General features: G+C 31.4%; 3 protein-coding genes across 3 annotated transcripts; 1 reads left to right on the top strand and 2 right to left on the bottom strand.

Moving 5' to 3' along the window:
- Positions 1-876: 876 nt before the first annotated feature.
- On the bottom strand, positions 877-1,472 carry Tsp_12177 (conserved hypothetical protein). The gene is made up of 2 exons (XM_003372727.1): positions 1,260-1,472; positions 877-999 (listed from the first exon to the last, which is right to left on the bottom strand). The coding sequence occupies exons 1-2, from the start codon at positions 1,470-1,472 to the stop codon at positions 877-879; spliced, it is 336 nt and encodes a 111-aa protein (XP_003372775.1).
- Positions 1,473-3,420: 1,948 nt separating this feature from the next.
- On the bottom strand, positions 3,421-4,149 carry Tsp_12178 (Tau-tubulin kinase 2). Its single transcript, XM_003372726.1, has 2 exons — positions 3,897-4,149; positions 3,421-3,857 (listed from the first exon to the last, which is right to left on the bottom strand). The coding sequence occupies exons 1-2, from the start codon at positions 4,147-4,149 to the stop codon at positions 3,421-3,423; spliced, it is 690 nt and encodes a 229-aa protein (XP_003372774.1).
- A 4,750-nt stretch (positions 4,150-8,899) lies between these two features.
- Positions 8,900-9,203, top strand: Tsp_12179 (putative HTH-type transcriptional regulator YfmP). The gene is made up of 2 exons (XM_003372725.1): positions 8,900-8,985; positions 9,053-9,203. Exons 1-2 carry the CDS (start codon positions 8,900-8,902, stop codon positions 9,201-9,203), a joined length of 237 nt encoding a protein of 78 aa, XP_003372773.1.
- Positions 9,204-11,877: the final 2,674 nt, after the last annotated feature.

Here is an 11,877-nt window from a genome sequence, read left to right as displayed (position 1 = left end):
TCGTGCACTTCCTTTCAAGGAAGGAAGCTGGGTTGGATAGTTCTACCGAACCTACGGTATTCGCCTCCTGATACAGCACTGACAGATTATCATCTTTTCTGGTCGCTGTCCAGCGTTCTGCATTGCGTTTCATTTAACAACGATGTTTAACTGAAAACGTGGTTCCATGAATTCTTCGAGTCAAGACTTTGTGATTTCTATCATCAACTCATTGATAAGCTAGCGGAACGATGGCCCGATTTGGTGAACAGTGATGAGAATATAATTCTTGTTTGATTTGTTAACATTTTAAATGAAAAATAAACGTTGACTGCTTTAATTACATAGTATATTATCACCAGTTATCAGATGCTCTCGCAGAGTGGTTAACTGTAGTGCCAACTGTACCCTGGCCCTGGAGGACCCGCCCTCGCTGGAACAGCCGATCTTGCCTAGAAGCCAGCCCACTGCACATCGGCAACGGAACAAGCCGGAAATGATGACAGAGGCATCGCAATTTATGTGACCCTTCCATATTTAAATTCCATACATTTCATTAACAGTTCAATGTTCACTGTTTCAAATTGTAGTTCCAATGCAACTATCTGTTTTTATGATTTTATTGTGTAGTTTGCATCCCAAGTGGACTCAATATGAATTTGCAAATGATTTTGAATAGCTAGACAGGCGATCGCGGGCTTGCACCACCGTTCGTCACGGGTCGGCCTGATATTGCACTCCCTGCAGGACCGTCGTATGTTTCCCTTGGGGAAAATACAAAGAGAAGACAAAATAGCGGCTGTACAGTTCCAGACCAAATGGACGTGAATTAAAGCCACCTGAGTTGCAGCCGCCATTTGTAAAAGAGCGACAGCAGAATTGAAGCGGCGCCGCAGTTTAGCAAAAGAGATCACTCTCGCTTCCCCAGTGACCGTGTCTCCTACGAAACTCAGTACAGTATATAAGTCTCTTGGCAAACTGATTACCGGTTGAATTCAAACTTGAGAACTTCAATGGTTTCTGTAATTCAATTGAAGAAAATGCAGGTGCTTTTCAGTGTAAGTAGGCATAGTATACCACGTTTTTGGAAGTATTTTCTACGAAATGGTTTTTCGTCAGAATCATTCTTTGAGTAGTGAAGATGGAAATTTCTGTGCGATATCTATTATTTTGCTTGCTTTTGAGCTAGCGTTACTCTCAATTTTATTTACTCAACCCAATTAAAAATTGCTTGTTTGTTTTGAATGCTGTGGAGTTTTGATTGCCTGCGCGCAACCTACCCTCGCACAAAACGTGCCCCATACATAGAAAATTTTTACAGAACGTCGAATGATGGCGTAAGTTTTTCTTCGGTGCCTTTGACATCTATCATGACGGGGATTTACGCATTCATGAATAATCCCACATGCTGCAGTTCTATGCAACAACCGGTTTGGGGAATAATTGGAATTTACATCAAGCGACCCCAGCGAAGCGAATAGGTATAAGCACATTTTAGTAATTTTAATAAAGGTTTCTCTCAAAAACTATAAATTTTATGAAATGAATCTAATATTTGTATTTTCTTGTATTGGAATTTAACGAATAGTAACTGTTATTTGTAAATTATTAAGAGAGTAACTTGCTTTGATGTCAGCTTCTAATATTTTGAATATTATACACTAAAATATCATTTTGCATTTTCTGCATCAACTCTACTGAATTCTGATAATCTGACAAAGTGCCTGCCGGTCGTTCTCAACTGCATGCACATCTTGCGTCTGTCATTCCTTTGCACGCACGCGGTGCTGAACTAGTCATGATAACAACAACGACAGCTTCAATCGTTGCATAGTCAGTAAAGCAGGCTATTGCAAAACGCAATTTCACGCTTCTACGTGTGCAGCAACTTCAGCAACAGATCAAGATAAAAATGAACGGCTAGTTTTATACTAGCGTGAGGGCTGTGTTGCTCCGCTTTTCGTCGAAAATTCACCCGCGTAGTCTCTTTTCGCTCACGCCGACCGTGATTGGTAGACACGGAATTTTCCAATTGATCGATGGAGTCTCTTTTTGCTCACGCCAGGCAATATTTATCTTGTATTGTATAACTGATGACTTTGATTCGAACTTTTTTCATATCTGATATGTTTTACATTTTTTATTTACCAAATTGAGCAGTGCTAGAATATATGATAAAATTTTGCGTGGAAAAAATCATCTTCACCTTAAAAGCTGTTAGAATTGGGCATGTGATGCTGCATGCTAATGGAGTAGTTCTATATATTTTTTGGTAATGAAATCTTTTTACCCATAAAAGTATATGCATCAAGGTATGTAATGTTATTGTAATAATTGCTCATAATTATATTGCTTATAAGATTGTTATATTTATTAAATAATTAATTGATTCACAAAAATAGAATTCTGCGTATTTTATTTTCAAGTAAACGCTGCATGTATACATAAATGAATTCTGCGCAATGCAATCTGGGCACGAATAAATGGAATTATGCAACATTTTACGAGCTGTATTAATCTCTCTGTTGTTTTTTTATATACTTGATAAAAAATTCTAATACGCCTTCTTTATAATCAACATTGCGAACATATAAGTTTGCATCGCATTGACAGATTGTTAGCAAAACAATTGGCTTTTTAGGAAGAAGGAAATCCAGCGTTTTTAGTACATCATTCTGCACGACGATGAATGTCAATTAGCTGTGTCATATTTAGTTGGTAAAGTAAGTTACTTTTGAAATTATTTTCTTATTAATTTTTGCAGTTTCAGTTAATATTATTGAAATGGAGTCGATTGATGTTTCCTGTGATACAGATTAAGAGTTCAGTCAGGTGAATATATTTTTATGGATAGAATATTTCAGAATTTTTGTTTCGTTTGTTTAACAGTTAAAACATTATTTTATTGCATGGATAAAGCATAAATACCAGCAGCTCTGGTGAACGGTGCACAAGAAATTCACCTAAAATTTTGAAGAGATCTTTTTATTATTTAGTCTATTGCAATATGTGGCTGAGATTAGATAGAAGCAATTTTGTGAGATTTAACAAAAAACTGTCACTCGAAGCTAGCGATGAATGTTATTTTAGAATAACATTGAACGATGTGAACAGTACAGTAATAAGTAAATGTAGGGAAATTTATGAAAACATTTTTCCAGTTAAAATATTCGGTTTTTTGTTAATTGCTTTATTGCTTCTGTTATGCGAATGAAATAAATACAATTTTAAACGGGGAAAGAAAAGCATAAGGAAATTTTGAAAAATCAGAATGTACTGATGAAACGTTATCATCACTATAAATAATATGTGATATATTGAAGTGACATTATTGATTGAAAGAAGGTATGACATGAAGATAAATGTTCATAAATGAATACACTTTAATCATTACATAAAAAATGATATAGCATGCAAATAATTTAAAAATTATAAATTGATTCAGTAGTTTATACCGTGATCTCGCTTCAGAATCATTTTTAGCTTTCCAATAAAGTTTTCATATTTTGGTTCTTCTTCATAATTCATTTTACTAACGGTTTCATATATTTCAGTAAATTCTTCAGGCAAATTCTTTAACCACGTTGTTGATCTGAAGTTCTTTCTCTTGATTTGTCCGCAAAGCTTCATATTATTTTTATATGGTTTCCATGGTAGGAAACCCCCGTAAAATTCAACGACCATGTAAAACCACGATATTAGGTCATCATGCCGGCCAAGTTCCTTTTCATCAAAGGCATTCAGGGATGCGTATTCAGGAGTTCCATAAAAGAGTGGAGCCTTACGCGCTGGACGCAGTGAACCGTCTTTGAAACGGTACTGCCTCGCAATACCAAAATCGAGAAGGTAAATTTTATCAGCGCTTCCTGTGAATTCAACTGCAAAATTTTCAGGCTTTACATCTCTGTGGATAAAACCTGCTTCATGTACTTCTCTGATCACTTCAATGCATTGAATACTAATCTTGAGTGCATCCACAGGAGGCAGGTGTTTGCCACGAAAAGAATTTTTGTAATCTTTCAAGTTTCTTCCAGTGAGGTTCATAATAATATAGTTGACTTTGTTGTCGCTTCCGCAAGCAATTAGCTGACAGATACGTGAGCTTTTACCCTGAAGTGCCGACAAAATTTTAACTTCTGTCCGCATCACTTTTTCGCCGTCCCTTCCCATCTGAACCTGTAATTTAAAGAAAATGTTGGACAAGGAACATTGGTCTAATACAAAATTCTAAGTAAAATCATTTGAGATTTAAAATTTCATCAATTTTCAGTACATTGCATTTGAAAATTGCAAAAATAATATATAATTAAATTTTTTTCAAAACGCGTAATTTCATATTATCCATGATACAAGGAGCACACATTTTGGTTAATTGATATATAATTTATGGATTCGCTATCAGCTAGAAATATATACTTTTTTACCTTTGCAGCGTAACGACTTTCTTCATCACCCACTTCTGAAACTTTGTATACGGTTCCGAAACCGCCCGCACCGAGACGCTGAAGTATCTGCCACTTGTTATCTATCACATCCGGAAAATGAAGATTATTACAAAGCATCGGCATGAGCCGCCACACAGCAAACAAAACAGCAATGAAATGACAGAGTTTTCTCGTGAGCTTTAAACGTAACTTGTATAAATTAAAAAACGGAGTGCAGGTTTTAAATTTAAAAGTTTAAGTAACATGCTGTACATCCGTAAAATGGAATCATTATTTTTTAAAAGGAATATTAATATTAAACATAAAGTAACTTACGTAATACAGAATTATTTGAATTATGGCAGTTTACTTAATATATTTATAATGGCTAGTGACAACATATATGCACAAAATATAAATGTGAACAGACGACAAATTTTCATTGTCGAAATAGAAACCTAATATACATGAATAATAATATAACACTGATCAACAGTGAATATTAATTAACAGACAAAATGAATTGAATGCTGTTCAGGAAATATATTTTCTTGTATCAAATGACGGTGCATTAAAATGTTATTGAAAATTTATTGGAAGTTTTTAGAAAAAAATATAAGGATAACATAAAGCCCTTTCAACGAAAAATTACAAACCTTTTAAACGTATCTAAAACAGTAAACATTACAGTTATAATATTTTTGAAAATCTGTGTTTCAGGTAGTTGAATTAAATTAATTAGAAAGATTTGTTAAGCATTTTCAATCTTGTCAACTCAATTCATGATTTCTTGTTCATCGGGGTACTATCTACCAAATGGGGCTATGAATGATTAAGGAAAACAAATGGTCATAATATATTGAAAACAAATTTGAAGATTAGCCATAAAAGTTTATTTTATTGATTTTCAATTTTTACGAGCAAAAAAATGTCAATTCTAATATCAATTGCTCCTGCATATTCTTTTGTAGGTAATACAGTATCCCTGATTTTCAAAATTTCTTCTTTAAAGAATACTCACAATACAGTATGGAAATTCATCTAAAATAAGAAATCCCTATTACATATTTGATACAATTTTACATGTTTTAGCTCTACAAATACTAAATGTGTTATAGTGCGTTTTAGCAAATTGTTTATTCGACCAAAATTACGATGTTATTGCAAATTAGATAGCAAGCAACAAAGGTAGCATAAAACTTGCACAATATTGTCAACATCTTCAACGAAACATTTTTCTAATTCGTTACATTTTTACATGGGTAAAGTTATTTTCTTTATTATAATTATGAATTGTGGGGATAGTGAATATTAATGAATAACTCCCAATAATTAGCAATTATGTTAGCAATTTTGTTTTCTCAGATTGTGATAAATGATAAATAAATAGAAATAAGTAAGACAAGTATTTGAATGGCTTTAGAATTACGCATCGTCGTTGAGCTTTAAGAAAGTTTAGCACCGGCAGTTTTCTTGTGTTATATGATAGTTATTTAACCATTTTTGGATTCTGTTTATTTAAAATGTACTGGATAATTCTTGCTGCAGCTTCACACAGCATGTTAAAGTGACATATTGAATTTGATCAAAAGATCAGAAAATTTTGATGCAAAGGATTTCATAGAAAAGATGCTTAATTACCAGTAAATGAAACTGTTGAGCATAATAAAATATTACTGTTTTATAATTCTTGAAATTTCATCTTGAAAGTTATCGAATAGATTTGTGTGAATGCATTTTGAAATTTCAAAATAGTAGTGCAATATAAATGAATAATATAATAATTTTATTTTTTCTATCACGCTGAGAATAAGCTATCCAAAATAAGATGAAATTAGACGTTGAAGCTTTATGCAACGAGGCGAGGTTGTTTAACGCATCGGTTTTCAAAATTAAGCTTTTCAATTTTCATGAAAAAGTTGTCCTATGAAAAATGATACGCTTGCTTGCTTGCTTAACGTTATTTGCTGTGGGCTGATCAATATTCATGAAGTGAACTTCAGTTTAAGCAACTTCAGTTTTACAGGTTATAAGCTTATCCTTGTTAAAGATTATTTCTTTCACAGGAAAACAGCTTGTTACTTCGTATTATTTTTTTATGTATTTACAAAATGATTCATTGTAACATAATTAAGCGCAAACTGAAGATGGCTTACATAGTTTATAACATAATTAATGTTGTCAATGTCTATGAATCATTAATTATTCTTAGAGAAGGAAATGTTATTTTTCTTTCTGAGTTTATTACAAATGGAAAATGTAAAATTCCATTTGACTAAAAATTGGTGAACGTAAAAAATGGGCAATAAATAGTTTAAAAGAATTTGCATCGACTTAAATGTTTAATATCAATGTAGATTTTTTTCTGATTGTTTTGAAGGGGTGTATTTATATTAAAATCATTTATAATTAATTGTTTTATTGTATATTTTCTGTGAAATGTACTTTTTCCGTTTTTAAAAGTGATTTTTTCAATCTAAAATACGAAGTCTTAAAAAGTAATTTCTGAATAATTTTTTACGAAGTTTAAGATTTTTTATTTAGACAGTTTAAAGTTCACTTGGCATGTATTATAACTAAATTGTAGATTTTTTATTTATCAAACTTTAAAATATTAGATGATGAATAATGCTTATGTTTTGATAATTTATGTATGCATTGATAATTTATGACAATCTTTTACATTGATTTCAACTTTTGAACATTATAAGGCAGTTCTTAACTTTGATGATACATGATTTGCCGATTGTAATGGTTATTAAAAATACTTTATTGCTTAATTTATTCGAATTATGTTATCGGAAGGCAAACAGAAATGATACTTGTTTTGTTGACATCGAAATTTGTTTGTGAGAAATTTCTCTATATATTTGCTTTTCAGGTAACGTGCAGCAAAATTTTGTCTTGCCCGTAGAGGGAACAATGGACATAGTATTTGTTCACCGATGAATTTTATGTAAATTTGTTTGTGAGTGCTGTTCATTTGCTTTTGCGACATCAGTTGTAATAATTGTTGGCTAACGATATGCTGATAGTGAATGTTGTTCCGTTTTCAATGAAAAGACGGTCTTATGCCCATAAAGTAGATTTGATTTTTTGCTTATTTTATTATAATTTCTAGAAAATTCTCGACCAGGAGAAGACGCTTGTTTAGTTAAGTTACGCGTATCTTCACTTATTTTGTAATTGCTTAAAAGTGTAACTGAAAATGTATATTGATTGCATTATTAAGCAATGCTGTATCATGAGTTTGAGAGTTTTGCGTCTAAGTTAGCAGACAGTTTGTTGGAAGTGTTATTAAGATGTTCAATTATTATAATAGTTAGCCTGTTATAAATGGAATAGATGCAAGAAGATGTTTTAATATTTGAAATTATTGACCATTCTAATATGAATTTCTTTAATGACATTCTTGATGAAGATGAAAATAATTTTTGAAAAAACTGTACGTCAATCTTAATGAGCTGTTGGTTGGCGGTTGTTATAGATGTTCGTTTATTATAGTTGAAATTTATTTAATATTCATTTCAGATTAATGACCATTTTTTATTGATGTTTTTTGTAACATTATCGAGATGGGTGTAGAAAAGGGAATTCATTTCAAGTGCAGTTTAAGCTATGTCCAATAACGCTACGTGAAGGCTGCTTTTCAAATATGCAAATACGTTTATCTTGAAAAATCTGTTGAGTATACATAAAAGAGATACATCTTCTTTTGTTTATTTTATTTAATGTTTTTTAAATAATTAATTGTGGCTGAGAAGCGCGTGAAATTAATATGATAGGTATGAACGATGATAAAACACCTGTTAAGCTAAGTTGTATTTTTTATTTTGCATATTATTTCTTGAAAATGTTGTTTTCAGTTTAGCATATTGTGTGTAAGTTGTAATGTATGCATAAACATGGACGTGCATATATGGTGCACATTTGTTTTAATGTTTGTCACTTTTAGTTAATGTAGCAGAATGGAGAACCGGGTGACATAAGGCCGAACCACGATTAGCAGCAATTGAAATTTCAGTTCGTCCACATATTCTTTGTCGAGATACGCTACGTGAAGTTACTTGTTATTTGAGTAAACAGGACTTGTTGTATTTGAAAAGAGTAAAGTAGTAAAGGCCAATTTTACGATAAATGATTGATTTATCCATGCATTAGATGTATGAAGCATAGAAGAAAATTGTAAGAAAAGAAGAAAAAGAAAAAAGTACTGTTATTTGAATGGTTTCATGGCAAGTTTATGCAAATATAACAGTTGAAGAAGTATGTATTGATGAGGAAATTGAGAAAATTAATTCTGTAAAATATTTGAATAACAATTAGAAACTATTTCCCATACACAATTAAGTGTTCAGTTTCAATTTTGCAATTATCAAATTTGAATTAAAAATAACTTCTGCTCTAAATAATTTAACATTATGAGGTTACTTTAAAGAAGTCAGTGCTGTTATTTAAACAAGTTTGAATGCCAAATTGTTTAAACACTTTAAAGCATGAGTTACGTCTTGTATGCCGCGTTCTTTAGTTCTTATCAAAGTTCGAGCTTGATAGTTGCATTAAATTGCGATGTGGAAGGAAGGTACTTTCGCGCTTTTCGTGCTTTCCGCTTTGTGCGTGTTGGTCGCATTTGGGTATATGATTTACAGAGCAGTAAAGTTGGGGAAGAAGGAAAGAAAAAAGAAGATCCAGCAGACAAAGCAAAACGTGAATAAATTCCTTGACTTGCTACCACCACCGGGACAGACGGCGCCGTTGGACAGTGAAATTCTTCAACAAATGCTTGAGCAGTCGTCATGAAAGCTGATTCGATCAGCAGCACTGTTTTTAATAATATTCGCTTTTATAAATAATTTCAATAGAAATGCTGTTCTTTGTTTTAATGTTAAAAATTCTTGAAAATAAAATTTACTATATTTTGTTTTGTTTTTAAATAGATTTAATGGAAATTTTCAAATTTGTAAGCACTGCTATATACATTTTTGCCTTAGAATTAGCAGTTTTTGTGGTTAGGGCTTAAAAATGAAAATCCAGTCGTTGAAACGGCAAGAAATGAGTACAAATTGTTACACAGTTTAATCATTTTTTTGCTAGCGCTGCTTTGATAATATATTTTTGAAATTCAGCTGTTGCCCACAATTCTCTCTTCTGCATAATATTCAACCTGACGAACACAAACGTTTATCCAAACATTCTTGAATTCCCATATGAATCTTCATTTGTCAAAATAAAATTTCATTTCTCATCAACGAAATTCAATATAAAAGTTGAATTATTGTATTGCATTTTTGAGATACTTTACGTGAAGGTTGTTCGTCTGACGTGATGTATATCAACATTTTTAGTTAACTTGATAATATTGACTACAAATGAATTTAACAATGCCGTCAGATAAAGTTATCTGAGTTAATTATTTATCACGTGAAGGCAACAAAAACTTATGCTCTTTTTTAATTGATGAACAATATTCAGTTATCCACCTGATATCTTTTGAAAGTCTTTAATTTGAACAATTTTATGGAGGACAGTTTGCTGGCAGTTGTTTTAGATGTTCAGTAATTAGGATAGTTTATTATGAATGAGATTTATTTGATATGTTTTGATATTTTACATTACTGACAATTTTAAATATTTTTTGTAATACTGCCCAGATGATTCAAGAAAAACAGTTGAGTGTTAGTGCAGGTAAACTAGGTCGAATAACATTGCTTTTGCGAATATGCAAATTCAATTTTCCAGAAGCGTTTTGTTGCCAGTAGCAATGTGCTTGTTTGTTTGACTAAAGTGACTAACAATATCTGGTCTCTCAGCTTATTATCGTAATACGAAACTACTACTGAAGTCCGCTTTTAACCCTTTGATGGATTCTGGAGTGGAGCTTGATACTAATATTTGCTAATGTCACATTCTCTTTTTGTTTGCATTCAAAGTGTATGCATTATAAAAATTTACGTATTAAATTTTTTAATTTTTTAAATATAGTCGTTAAATTAAAGCACGTTTTTGAAATGTTAAGTTCCAGCATTGAACTTTTGATAGAGGTGATATTGATAAAAATTAAATTTATTAAATGTAGCATCAAAATAATTAAATTAACAAATCATTTTCAATTAGTGCTTCATTGGAAAATATATTTGTTTGTTTTTGATAAATGTGATCATAATTAAATGCAGAGAATTAGCATGCATCTGTAAATTTCTGATCATATGAAGCACAATGTGCTGAAATTTAATTTTGTAATACTTAATTTTTAATTTTGATACTGTTTTGCAAATATTTCTAGTCGTTGTTTTTTATATTTCTATCCTTATTAATCAGATGCTAAAATCCAAGGCGATTCATGACATAATACACTCCAATAGGTAAACACGTTGAAATCCGTCAAAAGTATGCAATAGGGAAGATATGAAAAATGAGAGCAACATCACTAATAGACAGGGTAGTTCTGAGAATTGTTTCGATAAACTGATTTCACATTAAAAGGGTTTTCATTTGCAATCATTTATGTTACCTTTGTATTCTGTGTCAAACTGTTAAATTATTCATATGTTCTGAATGTGCTGTTTACCTTTCCAAAATATTTTCAAATGTTATGTTTTTTATTATTATCCATAGAATTAATATTGCTACAATGTCACTTTTATTGTTATTTATGTTCATGTACATTTTTACAATAAATGCTAACCCTCTTAACTAGTCGTATTCGCAGATTTCTCAGCAAAGCCACGATTGCGTATTATTGAAAATTAATGTTTGTTCAAGTTGTACAAAATTGTTTGCAATTACGACGAAATTATAAAAGAGTTTTTAGCCATTTTCTTGAATACAAGTCGTTTGTTCAACTGAACTTCTGAATGGATATCTCCAAACATTCATAAAAACACTAGTCTCGGGAGGATTTCTTTGGTATAAATTGTTTATACATTTATTTTTTTACAGCATTTGGAATTTATTTCCACCGCTAAATGCTGAATCTGTTGCTCCCTTTGAATGACAGAATACAGTCATTGCCCAAATAACGGAATTCAAATTGCCATGTGTTTGCTATGAGTGATAATGAAAATGAACATTTCTTTACAGGATATAATATTTTTTTTACATGAAACATGCAGTTTCGAACCATGCCGCGCTAAATCAAGTATTGACGCATAAGTTATAGCTGCATTGTTGGGAATTTGATTTTTTGAGATATTTGATAAAATTGCCGGTTTGAGCATTTGAAATTTATAGAATAAAAAGATTGCCATATTGGACGAAATAGGTTTCTAATGTGATAATTTTGGATAATTCTTATCTCTGAATTGTATTAAGTCAAAAAATTTCAGTAAACAAAGGTTTTTGTTTTTGAAGGTTACTGTTGCTTAAATGAAAATCAGGAGCAATTTTTATTAAAGTACATTCCTTTTTTCAGGTGACAACATGGATAGTTTTTTTGTAACAATTAATGACACTATTCCATATGCACATTTTTTAA

Source organism: Trichinella spiralis (genome assembly GCF_000181795.1).
Source record: "Trichinella spiralis strain ISS 195 chromosome Unknown Scfld8, whole genome shotgun sequence".
NCBI classification, from domain to species: Eukaryota; Metazoa; Nematoda; class Enoplea; order Trichinellida; family Trichinellidae; genus Trichinella; species Trichinella spiralis.
Note: the sequence above shows the minus strand (reverse complement) of the source record. Positions and strands in the feature narration are given on the sequence as shown.